Source organism: Triticum aestivum, chromosome 2B (assembly GCF_018294505.1).
Source record: "Triticum aestivum cultivar Chinese Spring chromosome 2B, IWGSC CS RefSeq v2.1, whole genome shotgun sequence".
NCBI lineage: Eukaryota > Viridiplantae > Streptophyta > Magnoliopsida > Poales > Poaceae > Triticum > Triticum aestivum.
This window is the reverse complement of record NC_057798.1, coordinates 607580359-607596459: the sequence shown is the minus strand read 5'-3', so window position 1 is coordinate 607596459 and position 16101 is coordinate 607580359. Positions and strand designations below refer to the sequence as shown.

The 16101-nt window shown below is 41.7% G+C and overlaps 1 protein-coding gene across 1 annotated transcript; it reads right to left on the bottom strand.

Annotated features, from left to right (window-relative positions):
- Positions 1-7216: 7216 nt before the first annotated feature.
- Positions 7217-12924, bottom strand: LOC123041763 (cytochrome P450 87A3). Its single transcript, XM_044464325.1, has 9 exons — positions 12616-12924; positions 12181-12505; positions 11859-12005; positions 8619-8870; positions 8400-8489; positions 8171-8249; positions 7965-8071; positions 7742-7872; positions 7217-7645 (listed from the first exon to the last, which is right to left on the bottom strand). Exons 1-9 carry the CDS (start codon positions 12837-12839, stop codon positions 7552-7554), a joined length of 1449 nt encoding a protein of 482 aa, XP_044320260.1. The 5' UTR covers positions 12840-12924; the 3' UTR covers positions 7217-7551.
- Between the last annotated feature and the right edge of the window lie 3177 nt (positions 12925-16101).

The following is a 16101-nucleotide window of genomic DNA, read 5'->3' as shown; positions in this document are numbered from 1 at the left end:
TTTGTTCACATTTATCTAAGTACATTTCACATATTCGCGCAGCGACTCTACATGGCCCACCCCATGTGACATACCAGCAAGATAATCGTTTCCCTCGGCAAACAGAATTATACTGGAGTCGTCTCTGGGGATTTTCTTTTTCCTTTCCAAAAAAGCCCAAGGCCATAATATGAAATTACAATAATTTCATTACAGCATATATGAAATTACAACTTACAAGAACTAACTACAGTAATATGAAATTACAATCAACTTCACGAAGAAATCAGCAGCATCTTCGTTCTGCATCTAGCTCCTTGCCGCATCTAGGCCCCATCTTATGGGAGCAACATTGTTGAAACTCAACAACTTTTAGAACCTCGTTCATGTAGCTTTTGTTTCCTCTCAGCGAGATGGGGTAGGCAAAAGCGGGATTTTCATCTAGATCACTTGGATAAAAGCAACAACACGAGTATATAAAGAATTCGCTCATAAGACATTGGCGACCACAACTTGGCTTGATCGTCATTTGAGACACTCTGTCACCGAGGAGCGCCAGAAGATAACCCTAAATCCAACTGCACAAGCGCGGGGGGCGGGGGGGGGGGGGGCACAAACCTCACAAGTTCTCCGACGGAGCCATATCTAGTAGAAATTCATGGGACGGGAATGGAACATGAGAACAAAAATGCGCCACAACGCCATCCCTCCGTAGGATGATGTGGCTGTCATGGAAAGCACTAATCACCCGGACTGAGTTCCTGATGACCAAAACCATCCTCTGACCTGCTGTTGGGGCCACTCCGAACAAGGGCACGAAAATAACAAAATTCGAGGAATCATTATCACATGACCGTCGCTGCCCCAGCTTCGTGAGCGACGAAGAATTTGAAGAGTCTATGGGACACAGACTAGACACATAGATCGAGGGATCCCCCACTATCAGGCCTCCATAGCAGCCGACGGAGAGCAGAGGAACCCGCAGCTATACCAGCGGGCCGAGGGGAAGTGTCGTTCGCCTCCTAGTCATCTCCGTTTCGCAAGTTTGATGAGTTCCACAAAGGATTGATGGGAGATAGTAAGCAATAAAGGTGATCACATATGTGTTGCATACAAAATTTTATATAGATATAGACAGCTTGATGAGTTTCATGAAGGATTATGTGATACTGGTAGTATAAAATTATCTATAATCACTCTCATCTCGACAAGAGAGGATTATGAAATTGTACAAAAGTTTAGCCCCATCTCTCTTATGAATGATAATTTAAAATGACGACTGAGTATTCGACCAATTAACTATGCGAGGTCAGATACGAGATTATAGATAATACTCATATTGCCTTCATGAAGAATACTCTCTCCCTTTTGGTTTAAAGGTCCTATCTAAAAAATCATAAATTACATATCCATAAGGCTCGTTGTCTTATGAATATGCAAATATAGCTATGCCCACATTAAATTATGTCACATTTTGGTTCTCAATGTAGAATCAACCAATGCATGAAGAAGGGAAGGGGCCATGCATGTAGCATTAAAATGTTGTCTAGCACTTAAGTAGGTGTTCCTTGTTTGAAGTCAGTTGTAAGATGAGCCTAATAAACTGAAAATGAGGGAGTAGATACATTAGGGCAGGAGTGTTTATTCTCATGAAGTGCTTCATGAGATAGATACAAAGAAAATGTTTGGTTTCTTTTCAAGTTTGACTTTGTAAAGGCCTATCACAATGTTATTTGGGATTTACTTTATAACATCATGCTTGAGAAGGGGTTTTCATATACTTGGAATGATTAGGCAGTATTATCACATGTGGGAAAATTAACCAAAATTGAATGTACTATTAGGTGCACATTTTAGTACTCATATGGGGGTCAACATGGAGATAGAGATCTCCACTTCAAGTTGCCGATGCCCTCGGTGTCATGATTATGACTAGCCTAGGCTTTCATTTGCAGGAGAATGGTGGTAGTGTTAACATAATATGCACATGACACTATTTTTTCCTGGAAAATTGGGAGGGTGTAGAAACTTGAAATACATTATATGTCTTTTTGAACAAATGGCAAGTCTAAATATAAATTCTTGTAAAGTGGAGTATCTTGGCTTGGTGAATGCATTAATGGTGTATACATGTATCCAGAGTTTTTCTTACCATTCTGGTGTTTTACCTTGAAATCCCTATTGATAGAGAACAAATCCTGAATTAAATTGAAAATCGTAGAAGAAAACTATGGAGAAAAGGAAAATGTCTTAGTCGGGAAAAATACTTTCCATCAGGGAGGTATGTTTTACCCGAATCCTTCCCTAGCACAATCCCTTTTATATCATGTTCTTCTATGGGTTGCATGTTGTGACAAATAGCCTAGACTTATATATTTAACCTCGAGGACCAGGGGGAGGAAATGACATCTTATGAAATGGCCCACTGCATGTACCCATAAGATCTTGGGTACCTTGACCTGATGAATAATTGTTTAATGATTTTGGAGAGTGGCAAATAAGGATGGGATATGCCAACAAGTTCCGAAGGAAAAATATCCTCCTAGTGATAATCTAGTTTAATGAAAATCAAACACATGTTTTATCATCTTTAAAAATAAATGTTGAATCATGACATAAAACTATTATGGAAGGACAAATGGCATGGACAACAAAGTTTAATGGTGAACTTGCATGGTTATATAATTTGACTCTGAGAACATGGATGTCTGTAAAGTTATTAAGTCTAGATGATCATGCTTGTAGTCGCATTGTCATTGTGAGGTTGATTTTTCCATTGAGTAAAATAATATACTTTCAATCTATCATAGTACATACATGATTGATGAGAGTGTGAAAAATTGATTTGGCTTGTGGGTGGTAATGGATTTATTGATAAGGCCATGTACAATTCCGTCTGAACTAAACAACCTGCAAGGTTTTAAATAGTGGTGGAAATTCAAAGTGATCCTGAAGATCATATTTTTCTTCTGGTTGTTGATATTGGGGAGAGTTCTAACTAAAGAAACCTAAAGAAGAGATGTTGGATTGCTGACTAACAATGCATGTGTTTTTGCATGACATGAAAGCATTGATCACCTCTTGTTTGGTTACCCTTAAGTCTGTTTTGTTCGGGGAGTGTTTCAGTTTCCATATGTCAAGGATTTGGTTGCCAGGTTTCACTGAGTGAGGAATGCTACTAAAATCAGTTTAGAGGTTGCTTTTCAAATCCCGTGGTAGACTAAGGAAATAGACTATGGTAAGATCCAAGTGGAATTATTTAATCGGCTCTTCTCCTGCTTGTTTGTAGATTTACCTCGTGTTATTTGTCATTGTGAAGTTGGAACTGTGGCGCCGAGGTCCACGTGGCAACGATGAGCCATGGCGTGTGCTCTATCCGACGATCTTTTGTGGCGCCAACATTACATAGTTCTCCTTCAAAAGCTCTTTGTCAAAATGAGATATGTTGTCCTCGACGTGGTGGTTGGATGATAGGCATGGATCTTCAAGTGGCTTCAAGTGACCTCTTTGGTGTGGGCTAGGTCATGGTGGTTTGCGATGAAGTCGGATCACTTGCTCGTGTAGAAGGGACGATGATGACACGTGCTCGAGGAAAAGTGACGCCGCCGCCGCCTATATGCAACCACAATGAGGTTTTCTTCGCAATTGTATATGCATCGCTCAGCGGGTTGTGATAGTTTTTGCCCGATTTTCTGTTGAATCAACTGTTCTAATTAATTAGTTTAGAAAAGGAGGATTACTCCGGGCCTCTGCAACAGAATGATGCATTTAGCCCCAACTCTTCTAATTAATAGATGAGGCGAATCTTTTGCCTCCATTTAAAAAGATTGTATTGTTATTGGCATGACTATTGGCGTAAACCAAAGATGTGAATGGGATTACGACTAGGGATTGAGCTACTAGAGAAGGTGAGATTGGAAGTGTTGCTGGACACTAGTATGTTGAGGAATTGCCGGTCGATAACGTTCTGCTAAGAGAATCACTATGGAGCTTGTTGCTTCAAAAGCACGCTCAAATATTGAGGAGGTGTGTTATGGTGTTTTCATTCTAGTTTTCTTAATTCAAAGAATTTTTAGATGCATTCATGTTCTAGGGTGTGGATCCTCTTCCTCTAATGTTGGCTTGCTCATCGGGCGGTGTAACAAACTCTCATAAGTTTTGTTAATGAAGGCCGGGGGCAATCCCTTTGATAAAAAAGTAAAGTAGATAAGGACTAGCTGAGTTAGACATGGAACATGATGACGGAAGGGAGTGTATTGCTCTCGGGTGCCAGCACACTCTATATGCACAAAATAATTTACAATTGCAAAAGAGTCAAAAAAATCAGATCTTTTGGGAGACAAATATGATTGAAAGAACATGCGGTGCCCCCATGTTTGATTTTGGTAATTGATGACAATCTCTATGGACTAATGGTTGCCTTGAGTTATATTTGAAGGATTTGTCCATAGGCTTTTCTTGGAGTCCATTTGTTAGTTTCAAGGAGAGTTTGTGATGACCAAGGTGCCATTCAAGGAATTACCTAAAGATTAGTCATGTGAGAGGTTGATCAAGACTAAGTCAAAGAGTGAATCAAGTTGATCAACACACAAAGCATAGAAGATGTAACGAGAGGGATCAAGCGATCCCATGGTATGGTTGTGGTGTGCAAGTTCAAGTGAAGCATCATGAAGAGATCGAATGCTTGAAGCTTGCCATCCATTGTGGTGACAATGGACTTGTGAAGATGTGCGGAAGAGTGGATCACCCATCGTGGAGTATGGGGGAGCAATCAACTAGTCTTCATCGAGCCAACGCAATCAAGAAAGGTGGTCCAACTTGAGGGAGTCAAGATCGTCATCATCTAGCTCAACTGGACCATGTGCAAGGCAAAGGTTCGCCCTTGATAGGTTTTCCATTTTACTGGTGGTAGTTGGGAGACCAGGTTTTAGGATCAATTGCGTACTATCAAGGGGGGCTCTCGATGAGTAACTTGATCGTATCATTCGTAGAGAGCTCAAACCATTGCATCCTTGCGTCATCTTTCTTGGTTCTTGTTTTGGTTCTCTTTGTGAGATTTGGAGCTTATGGTCATCTTGATGACAAGCTGGAGTTCATGGAAAACGGAGTTCACATGCATCTTCTATGATGTTTTCGATGTTGGAGGTTATGCCGGTTCTTCTCTGATGGAGTGTTCACTCCTCTCTAGCTTAGGCATACCTCCCTGCCTCTTCTTACTATAACCAGTCGATGTTTTGATGCTACTCGTTGTCTTGTATCCAACAAGCTTGAGTTTGCTCAATTCGGAGCTCATATGAAGAAGTTATGGCAGTTCTGTTTTTCTCCCTGCGGTAGTACCGCGGTGGCAGTGGTAGTACCGTGTGTGGTGTCAAGCGGTAGTACCGCTTGTAGTGTCAAGTGGTAGTACTGCGTCAGTACCGCTCTACTACCGCCTCGATTTTGGGACTTGCACTTTTCGTGTCGGGTTTAGCAGTAGTTGCACGGCAGTAAGGCACGGCAGTTCCGCCTATAAGCGGTAGTACTGCCCCGACTGGGCGGTAGTACCGCCTATAAGCGGTAGTACCACTCCGGTCGGGCGGTAGTACCGCTATTGCATTATTGCCACCGTACTTTGCTCTACCCTGCCTCATTTGGTCCCGTGTTCTGCTCCTCCAGCGGTAGTACCGCTGGGGTGAGCGGTAGTACCGCTTATAAGCGGTACTACCGCCCCAAGGTTCATGTTTTGTTGCTCCTTTTCCCTGGTTCCGCCCGAGCGGTAGTACCGCTCGTGGAGCGGTAGTACCGCTCGTGTGCGGGCTGAGCACATAACGATTGGATTTTTTCCCCTCCTATAAAAGGGGATCTTCTTCCCCAATGAACCTTATCCTTCAAGCTCGTGTTCTTTCCCCATTGTTGACCTTCTCCGAGCTTGCTATCTCTCAATCCCTCCATGAATTCTTGCTAGTTTTTGAGGGAAAAGAGAGAGAAGATCTAGATCCACATTTCCACCAATCACTTTCTCCTCTATGTGAGGGGAACCCTTTGGATCTAGATCTTGGAGTTCTTGGTGCTCTCCTTCTTGTTCTTCCTCTCATTTTCCTCCCTAGCATTAGTTGCTTCGGTGGGATTTGGGAGAGAAGGACTTGGGCACTCCGTGTGCCCTTGCCATTGCATTTGGTGCATCGGTTTGAGTTCTCCACGGTGATACGTGGAAGTTTCAAGTTGAGAAGCTTATTACTCTTGGGTGCTTGGTGCCCTTGAGCTCGTTCCTCTTGGGTGCTTTGGCGCCCTAGACGGTTGGTGGTGCTTGGAGCTCATTCATTGTGGTGTAAAGCTCCGGGCAAGCGTCGGGGTCTCCAATTAGGTTGTGGAGATCACCCCGAGCAATTTGACGGGTACCGGTGACCGCCCCCAAGGGTTGCCAAAGTGTACGGGTTCGGTGACTGCCTCCAAGGGTCGCCATTTGTACGGGTTCGGTGACCGCCCTCAAGGGTCCCTTAGTGGAATCACGGCATCTTGCATTGTGCGAGGGCGTGAGGAGATTACGGTGGCCCTAGTGGCTTCTTGGGGAGCATTGTGCCTCCACACCGCTCCAAACGGAGATTAGCATCCGCAAGGGTGTGAACTTCGGGATACATCGCCGTCTCCGCGTGCCTCGGTTATCTCTTACCCGAGCGAACCCGAGCCCTTTACTTATGCACTTTACTTTGTGATAGCCATATTGTTCTTTGTCATATATCTTGCTATCACATAGTTACTTATCTTGCTTTGCATAAGTTGTTGGTGCACATAGGTGAGCCTAGTTGTTTTAGGTTTTGTGCTTGACAAATTAACCGCTAGGTTTATTCCGCATTTGTTCAAGCCTAAACCGTAATTATTTTAAAGCGCCTATTCAACCCCCCCCCCCCAGGCGACATCCACGATCTTTCAATGATCAAGTATTGTACTCATGTAAAATGTTCGCTGGAAAAAACAAATTGAATGATATATACAAGCTATGGTTCACGCTATTTGTCCTTGAAAATTTGTTATTTTTTGCCCTGAGGTCAATACGAGTTATTCCTCGGTGAAACTTTTTATTCGAGTGCAATAGTTGATCATATTAAAAAATTCTGTTTTTTTTGAATTTTTTGTATTTACTAAATTATTTTGTGTATATAGGATGCGCTGGCACCCGAGTGCACCACGGTATTCTCACACCGTGACCCACTTCCCAAACACAATACCATACACAATTTATGCTACTTCCTCCATCCCAAAATAAATGTCCCAACTTTATTAGACTTTAATATAACTTTGTAACAATGTTTGTACAAAATCGAGACACTTATTTTGGGACAGATGAAGTATGAGTTTAGAAATTCCATGACAAGATGATGGAGGACATGGGAAATAACGAGATAGTAGTAGACTGGTAGTCACATGTTGGAGAGTTGCATTTTGTAGAGGAGAGACGGTAGAGAAACTATCGCTGCCATTTTTCTGTCGATACCCAACTTATGAAGAAGTAAGATTATCCATCAAGTTGCTTGCGATACAGTAGGCTCTCTTTCTTGTATCAAGAACCATGGAGTTTTCCATTGGTGAATCATTTTATCCCTCCCTAGGGATTATCTGGATGTGATAGCCCTCCGGAAACACGATCTCCGATACGCGTTGTACTTCGCCACCTTTTATCTCCTTCCATCTGCCCAAGGGTTGGCCGCGAAGGAACAAAGTTTGTTCAGTGTAGTCATATGAATTCCTAGTACTGAGGTCGTAGTTTTTTTTACACAACAGTTACCTGTACTTTGTCACCAAGGTGTGAAGGAAGAGTGCGATCTGAATCCTGCTGAACTCTGCTCCCACACAGAGCCTTATGCCCCCTCCGAATGGCATGAAGTTCTTCAGCAGGGTGCTCTTCTTCGACTCATCCTGCAGATTTCTATTAGTTGATTTATGTTTCTAAAAAAATATTAGTTCGTTTATGCGTCAGGGGAGAGTGGTCGAGGAATTGTGTCACCAACCTGCCACCTCCATGGGTTAAATGTCAACGGGTCTTTGAACAATTCTGGGTTCAGATGGACAGCCATGGGGCTGATCATCACCAGCCAGCCGGCCGGAATAGTGTATCCTGCGTCAGGAAAGAATTGTTGATCCATTAACTAGCACAACTTGACGCACTGCAAAATAATATTTTGGGAAGATGATGAACTGTCTAAGCTAAGAGTACCTTTCACTTGCACGTCCGTTAGTGTTTTCCTGAATATTCCAGGGGCCACGTTACTGACGCGAGCTATCTCATTGGAAACCTACAGAGAAAGTTGGCTTGAGTAGCAGTGTGCATGGTGAAACTGTTTCTATGCTCCAACTTGTAATAAGTCAGTCTAGTTATTGTTCTAAGACTAAGCCCAATTAGTTGCTAATTAGTGAATTCAAGGTAGTAATAATGAACTAAAAACCTGAGTAGTGAAAGTCATGGACTTGTACTCTTCCCATGTGATCCCGGACCTGCCATCTTCTCTTTTCTTCAGAATTGCTTCATGCTCCTCCTGCAAGAAGGCACACTTTTAAATCTTATCTGCAGCTAGTGTCTTTGTTCTTTTAACCATTCAAATTGACAAAATGTACACGACTATAGTTGCAGCAACAAACACTTTTAGGAGTAAACAAAGCATAACCTTGAGTGACTCCACTACATTGGGGTGGCCGCTGAGGAACTTCATAGCGACCGTGAGCGATGACGATACCGTCGCAAAGCTGGCGAACAATAGGGCGGCCATCAAGTCTACAGCGAATCTCTCGTCTATCACTCCCCTTCCACTCTGTAGCTCGTTGACCACCTCATCAAGGAAATCACCGTGTCGCTTTTCAGGTGCGCTGAGCCTTCCTTTCAGTAGGTCCTTGAGCACCTTCTGCACGTTTTTCCTTCCCTACAGAAGCATCATGACAAAAGATTGTGTTAAGCTTAACTTTATTTGCATCATGTACTGCATGCATCTTCCAGATGCAGAGGCCAGGGGTCATCCTTAAAAAAAAAACACTCGTGCGTTCTGTTTGATCATGTGTATATAGTACTAGCACAAATACACAAATGCACATGCGTTGCAACGGGAGAAACAAACTCTCTCACACCCGTAGCGAGTCATCTGTGTTGTCACTTCTCCTCTTCGTCATCATCTTCCATGATGATCACTTGCGCACCTATTTCATCCAATGTGATCAGTCCAAAGGCCATGATCTTGGTCATCACACTCATCATGCCTATTTCTCGAGCCCCTACCCGCACCAGCTTGTAATTCTTTGTATGCTGCAACCGCATATACATGTTCATGTGGTTGAACACCAATCATGTCTTAATATACCAGGCGATGCATTTCTTTATTGAGCGCTCATAATAATAATTATTAATAAAAAATTAAATTAAGGTGTGTGGTCATCAACTTATTGATTCAACTTAGATCGCATACACTTCACTGTCGCCACCGTCCACCTTCTTCATCTCTAACATGAACTTGGGCATGTTTCTGGCAGTGAACCATCTTGTGTTGTTCTGCCATGCCATCGAACCATGCATTTGGATGTCTGTATTCGAGCTCCAAACCGTGATTTGGTATTTGAGCAGGTCCAATTCAACTATTTGGATTTGTTCTGCCTTAAATCCCAAAAATAAATCGAATATGGCTCAACCCTTGCCAATGCGTGCGTGACCTTCCACTATACAAAGCACTAGTGCAATGATTTGGGGTGACTTCATTCTTTTGCCTCCACTGCCGCAAAACTTGCAAATAAATTCATAATTGGGAAGTGACTGGATCACCTATAATAATAGAAGGTAGAGTGACATATACCTATTGTCAGCTCTCACGTACATCGTATGAGATTCAACAAAAACAACATCATTAGGAGATTCAAAAGTAACATGGTCACTTTTGACAAGCTCCTCCACGAGTATTTTTTTGATGTAATTAGGTGACCCCATATATTCCTAGGGTGAGTCACAATGGGACTTCTTTTATGCACGCACAGCCGATGATATATATAATCAGTCCACAACGGGATTTATTTCATTTTGTTAATTTCTTAACAGTGATTTTTTTTCTTATTTTAGTTCCCAGCGAATTTCATTTCCTCTTTAATTCCTTCCTCATGCCTCATATAATTATAGCAAAATTTATTCTTTCTTTTATTCTTTCCTTGCGAAACTTCTTTCTTCTTTAATTCCTTTCTTCATGCCTCGTATATAATAGGGAAATTTATTTATTCCTTCTTTCATTCTTTCCTTTAATTCATTCCCTTCCTGCCTTATCATAAAGGATGAAATTTATTTCATCTTTTATTCTTTCCTTTAATTCTTTCCCTTTCCGCCTCATCATAAGGATGAAATTTATTCCCTATTTTTTCTTCTTTCCTTCTATGCTCATAACAGCGGAACTTACTCCTCCATTTAACTCGTTTCCTTCATTGAATATTTTTTAACAAAATTTGTTTAACCCATACAAAAGGATATTCTCTTTTTCTTTCTCAAACAACACGATAGGTAGGTAGATTGGTTTGTGTGGGCGGACTAATTCCTCATGAGCTGGATTCGAGGCCCACGAGGAACTTTATTTTTTGCGGGTTGGCACGGTGCATACGGAGAGGGAAAAAACAGGACGACGTGTGGGCGGGCTGGGCACGTACGAAGGAAAAAAAAATATAGGGAGACATATAAAACAATTGATTGGACCAAAGAAGGTGGATAAACAATCCTCCCTTTAATATTAACTAGCAAATGAGCCCGTGCGTTGCAACGGGAGAAAAAACATAATACACACTCTTAACTGAACAACCATCACTCAAGATCACAATAGGTCCATCTCCTTTATTTTTGCGAGGCATTATATTTGTGTTGCCGCTTATCCTCCTTCTCACCCTCGTCGGCGATGGTCTCGGTGTTCACACAAAACAACAAAAAACGTGTGTTGAATATGGTTAATCCTAAGGCGTCTCTCTCTCCCTCTCTCCCCCCTCTCCCTCCCCCCCCCCCTCTCTCCCTCGCTCGCTTTCTCTCACTCTCGCGATGAAAAATTTGTTGTTTTCCCTTGCGACATTTTTCAGAGGTATGCACGTGTAGTTATCGATGTTTTCTTTTCCGTATATGGTTATAGTGAGGTATTTTTTGCAATCCGGATCGCCGCCGGTATGAAAAAAACGGATCTTGCGCCATAAATTATAAGTTTGCTCCCAAAACAATATTTTAAAAATATTTAACAGGTAAAATTAACATCATATTTAGATTCCACACATTTTTCTAATAAAATTACATATATAATATGTTAAAATCAAATTTATGGTTTAAAAGATACAGATAATTTAGAAAATCATTTGGTTTGACTCAAATATATTCCAAAATAATATTTAAAAATACTTAACAGGTAAAAATAATCTCATATTCATATTCTACATATTTTTCTAATCAAATTTCATATATAACATGTTCAAATCGGAGTTACGGTTTAAAAGATATGAATGATTTTAAAAAGCATTTGTTTGACTTAAATATGATCCGCGGATGAATTACCTAAAACATCAAGGGGTTTTCAAAAAATGTAAAATAACGGTTCGGGTGTTACTTAAATCCGGACGGCGGGTTGATTTCAAGAAAAGACAGGGACTTTTGTGTAAAATACGAAAATAACGCTTCGTTTTAACTTAAAACAAGACTGCGGGTTGAATTCTTTGAAATAGGGGGACTTTTCTGAAAAAATGCCATGACGGACGAAGGAAACCCAATTTGCTTTATTATATTATATATATAAATATAATATAATATATATATATATATATATATATGTATATATATATATATATATATATATTATATAGGTAAGATTAAAAAAATAGAGATAGAGAAGAGATAAGTACAGAACATTTTATACCTGTATGCATCTGTAGAATGTTGTCCCAGGGAAATACAGCGGGAAGGAGACCAACCCCTGGAAGAAGGCATCGAAGTTCTTCCTGAGTTTCCTCGACTTCTCGGGACCGAACCCAATCAGCTTCTTGGCCGTGAGGTCAAAGACCATCTGCATGGAAGGTAGGCAAATGGCAAAAATAGACAAGGCGCAAAAATATTCCCCCATTCTAAAATACAAGGCGCAAAAATATTCCCCCATTCTAAAGTACAAGGCGCAGAAATATACACGTAGCACTAAAGTAACCACGCACTCTTGTATATTCTGATTACATAGTGATACTTACGTTGGCCACGGCGTCCTTGACCTCGATGGCAGGCTCCGCGGCCCACGCCGCGAGGCTCTGCGTCACGTTGCGATCCATCTCGGCGAGGAGCACGTCCCTGAGGCTCTCCAGGCCGAAGAGCCTGGACGCGAAGCTGCGGATGTACTTGTGGAAGGAGCCGTCGTAGGAGGCGATGCTCTCCTTGCCGAAGATGTTGTTGGTGGTGTCCGGGTACCAGCTCCGGAACAGCTTGCCCTCCTGCTGGAAGATGAAGCGGTTCACCTCCGCGTCCATGGACACCACCACCGGCTGCCCCACCAGGCTCGTCTTGAACACCGGCCCGTACCTACACTCAGTTGCACGGAATCCTTCTCTTTATTAATCCACTGCTGCTTAAACTAATCCGAGTGTGATATGATAAATTGATAATGACCATCGTTTGCTTAGCTTGATTACCTTTTCAGCCTTTCCTTGTAGAAGACCGGCACGTCGAGGGATGGGCTTGGCTTGAAGAACTGGAAGGTCTCGCCGACCAGAGGGAGGCCCATGGATCCCGGAGGGAGCCTCCCGGTGCTGCACGCCGGGTTCGTCCACTTGTACACGCAGTGCGCGAGCCACCCTGCTACGACGACGGCGAGGCCACAGAGGGATGCGTATGGCACCTGCGAGTAGCCTTCCATGTTGAAGCTACAGTGTACCTCCCTTGATCTGGATTTCTGCTTCGCACGAATACGGAGGGTGGCCTTGGGCCGTGTTTTATATTGTGTGCAGGTGCTGTCAACCCTCGAGGCCGCGATGCTTGGCTCTAAGATTTTTGTCCGGCTCACGGGCTGAATCCTTCACTGAATACAAACGGAAGTGCACCTTTCGAATTTTGAAGGAAAAAAAAAAGACTCTTAGCGCCACTGGTATGAAGCCGCCAGAAAAAGGAAAAAAAATCGGATTCCCGTTTCCGCATCGCCTTAATTAGCGGGATTTAATTGTTCGAATCTCTTAATTGACCCGGTTTATTCTCCTGGGCGTTAATTAGCATAATTTAATTCTCCCGTATCTTAATGATCTCTTAATGGACCCGAGTTTTCCTCCTTACCATTCATTAGCACGATTTAATCCTCCTTAATTGGCGTGTTTAATGAGCTCCTAATTAGTACTGCCATTTAAAGCCTGTTATTTTTGTGCCAAGTCAAAAATTATGCGAATGTCATAGAGGAATCGAACTCTTACGCTCTCCATTCTATCCATACAAGACTAACCAACTCCGCTAGCAAGTGCATAAGTATTTGTTCCAACTAAACTTTTACTTGGATACATGTAAATTTTACTTGGATACAAGAATTTTTGTTGTTGAAACTTGCCGTCGGTAATTTCTGTATAAATATCACTGTAATTTACGCACCACATGTCTGATAACTTACGTGCAAACACAATGATACCTTTGACCCAAACAAGAAAAGTTCTTGACTTGGCACGAAAATAGTATGATAATATACGCATCATAGACTAGATGACTTAAGTACAAACATCACGGTAACTTTTGATCCCAGAAAAAGTTGTTAAAACACACCTCGATAACATCTACGTAAATAGCATGATAACATACATACAACAGACCTAATAATTTTGGTACAAACACCATGTAATTTTACCCTGGAAAAAGTTATTGAAAACATAGTCCACTAGAAAATATACCCTCGGTAACTTTGTGAATAGTACGGTAACTCACATATCGTAGACCTGATAACTAATGTACCTCAGTCTTTGTTAAATTTGTTGACCAGATGGGGGGGGGGGTTGATGAAATATACCCTTGGTAACTTTTTGTGTGAATAACATGACAACTCACACATTGCAGACCTGATAACTTATGTGGCCCAGTCCTGATAACTTTCGCGATGGTGGTGAGGGGTGAGGGAGGGTTGTTGATGAAATGTACCTCCAATAACATTTTTTGTCAATACCATGGTAACTCACACATCATAGACCTGATAACTTAGGTATAAACAACTCGGTAACTTAAGACCGAATAAAAAGTAATTGAAACATACCCCGGTTACTTCTGTGCAAATAGCACGATAATGTATGCATCCGGAGCTGATAATTTAGGTATAAATATCACAGTAAATTTGACCCAGGGGAAAGAAGTAGTTGAAAACACATCTCTGTCACTTCTATATAAATAACATGTTAATATATATATAACATAACTGATAACTTTACGGTAACTTTTGACCAAAAAAGTGATCAAAACATGTTAACATGAGATCTAGTTTCGAAGTTCTCATCGCGATGGATTTTTTATGTGAAAATGATTTTTCAATCAAAAACGATAGTTTGAGCTATAAAACATTTTTTTTACATTTTTGAAATAGCGAAAATTTACAATGGCATCAGGTTTCCTATGCTCTATTGCATTGGCATATGGAGAGAATGTTGGAGGAGCCATTTTTATGCCCCGGTAATTTCCATGTAAACATGATGGTAACTGACTAACTGGTGTATAACATAGGTGATAACTTATTTAGCCTAAGTCTGATAACTTTTGACCCCAAAAAAGCCATCGAAACATACCAACATGGGATCTAGTTTCGGAGGTCTCGTCGCGGCGAATCTTTTAGGTGAAAACGATTTTTTAATCGGACCAACGGTTTGAGCTACAAAACATTTTGAAATTTCGTTTCTAATGGAATCCTTGATGACATCATCTTTTCTTTTATCTACATGGATGCATTGTTAATTTTCAATATGTGCGCTCCATGCAAACAGAGTGCATGCAAGATTGCAGCGCAACACTGCATGCGAGATTGCACCGAGATATAGTGACTAGAAGTTAGTCGCGTCCAAAAATAATACAGTACAAACGCAGATTTATTTTTAGATTGACGAAATCATCACACACGTCTTTGTAGTCAATGAAAATGTCTCCTTCCAATGAACGCATATCGTCGAAGAGCCTGTAATACCCAAAAAAAATGCGACCATCAATGCCAAATCTAGGACTTGAACCCTCTATCATGAAAAAAGATAAGTTTTGATTGTACTACCATACCATACTAGTGTACCCTCTATCATCACCGTTCATTTTTGCATCAAAGTTCGTGCATCCAAATTTCTATTTGGTGTTTCTCCCAAATAAGAGAACATTTGAACTTGAAACTTTACAGATCAACACCGCACAAGTACTACCATGTGCAGAATTTTTTTCGGAATTTTTGGCCCAAAATAATTTCTATTTGATGTTTCTCCCAACTACTAATATAGCAATTGTATTTGTTTCTCATGTATTTGTAAAGATAAATTTGATTTATTTCTCACATGGAAGACAATACGAAATTGCAGCCTGGAGAATGGAACATCACATTTGCAGAATTGAACCAAACAAATAACTGAAGACGACAACTAATTGACAAATTAGTTAATAAGTGAGCACCACATTGCACGACATATAGAACATATACACTAAAGCAACATATTGCATGGTAAAATTAGATAGCACAATTCACTAGAATTTGTGAAGGAAAGGCATGAGCAGCACACGCAACAGGTAAACCGAGCATGCTTAACCGGCGTAGCTACCCAATGGCAAGGTGCTCCTCCAAGATCTGGGGGTCGGCATGAATGGCAGCCATCGCGACCTCATCCGCCCGTGCGGCCGCGATTTGCTTCTCCGCTGCCAAATGCTTCTTGAGATCCTGGCTACTGCGTGCACCATGACTTATGGCGGCGCTTATTTGGTGGAGGGGTCAGTGATTTGGATGAAAGGTGTCGCGCCGACGGTCGGGGCATGTGGGATGTGGAAGGAGGAGGAGGATGGGGGTCGGGCGTGGATTACATGCCAGGATAGACGAGGCCGAGCAGCGTGAAGGAGGGCCGCCGGCGAGGAGGCGGCGCTGCAAGCAATGAGTGAAGGTTTCAACTTGGAAAGGAAGGCGGAAACAGGGGAAA

What these genes read in the sequence shown, in the direction of transcription:
- LOC123041763 (XM_044464325.1), bottom strand. Translation starts at nt 12,839, where the DNA reads ATGGAAGGCTACTCGCAGGTGCCATACGCATCCCTCTGTGGCCTCGCC. An exon ending in TACAAGGAAAGGCTGAAAAG is followed by an intron (nt 12,506 to 12,615) that starts GTAATCAAGCTA and finishes AACTGAGTGTAG; the next exon opens with GTACGGGCCGGTGTTCAAGA. An exon ending in TTAACCCATGGAGGTGGCAG is followed by an intron (nt 7,873 to 7,964) that starts GTTGGTGACACA and finishes AGAAATCTGCAG; the next exon opens with GATGAGTCGAAGAAGAGCAC.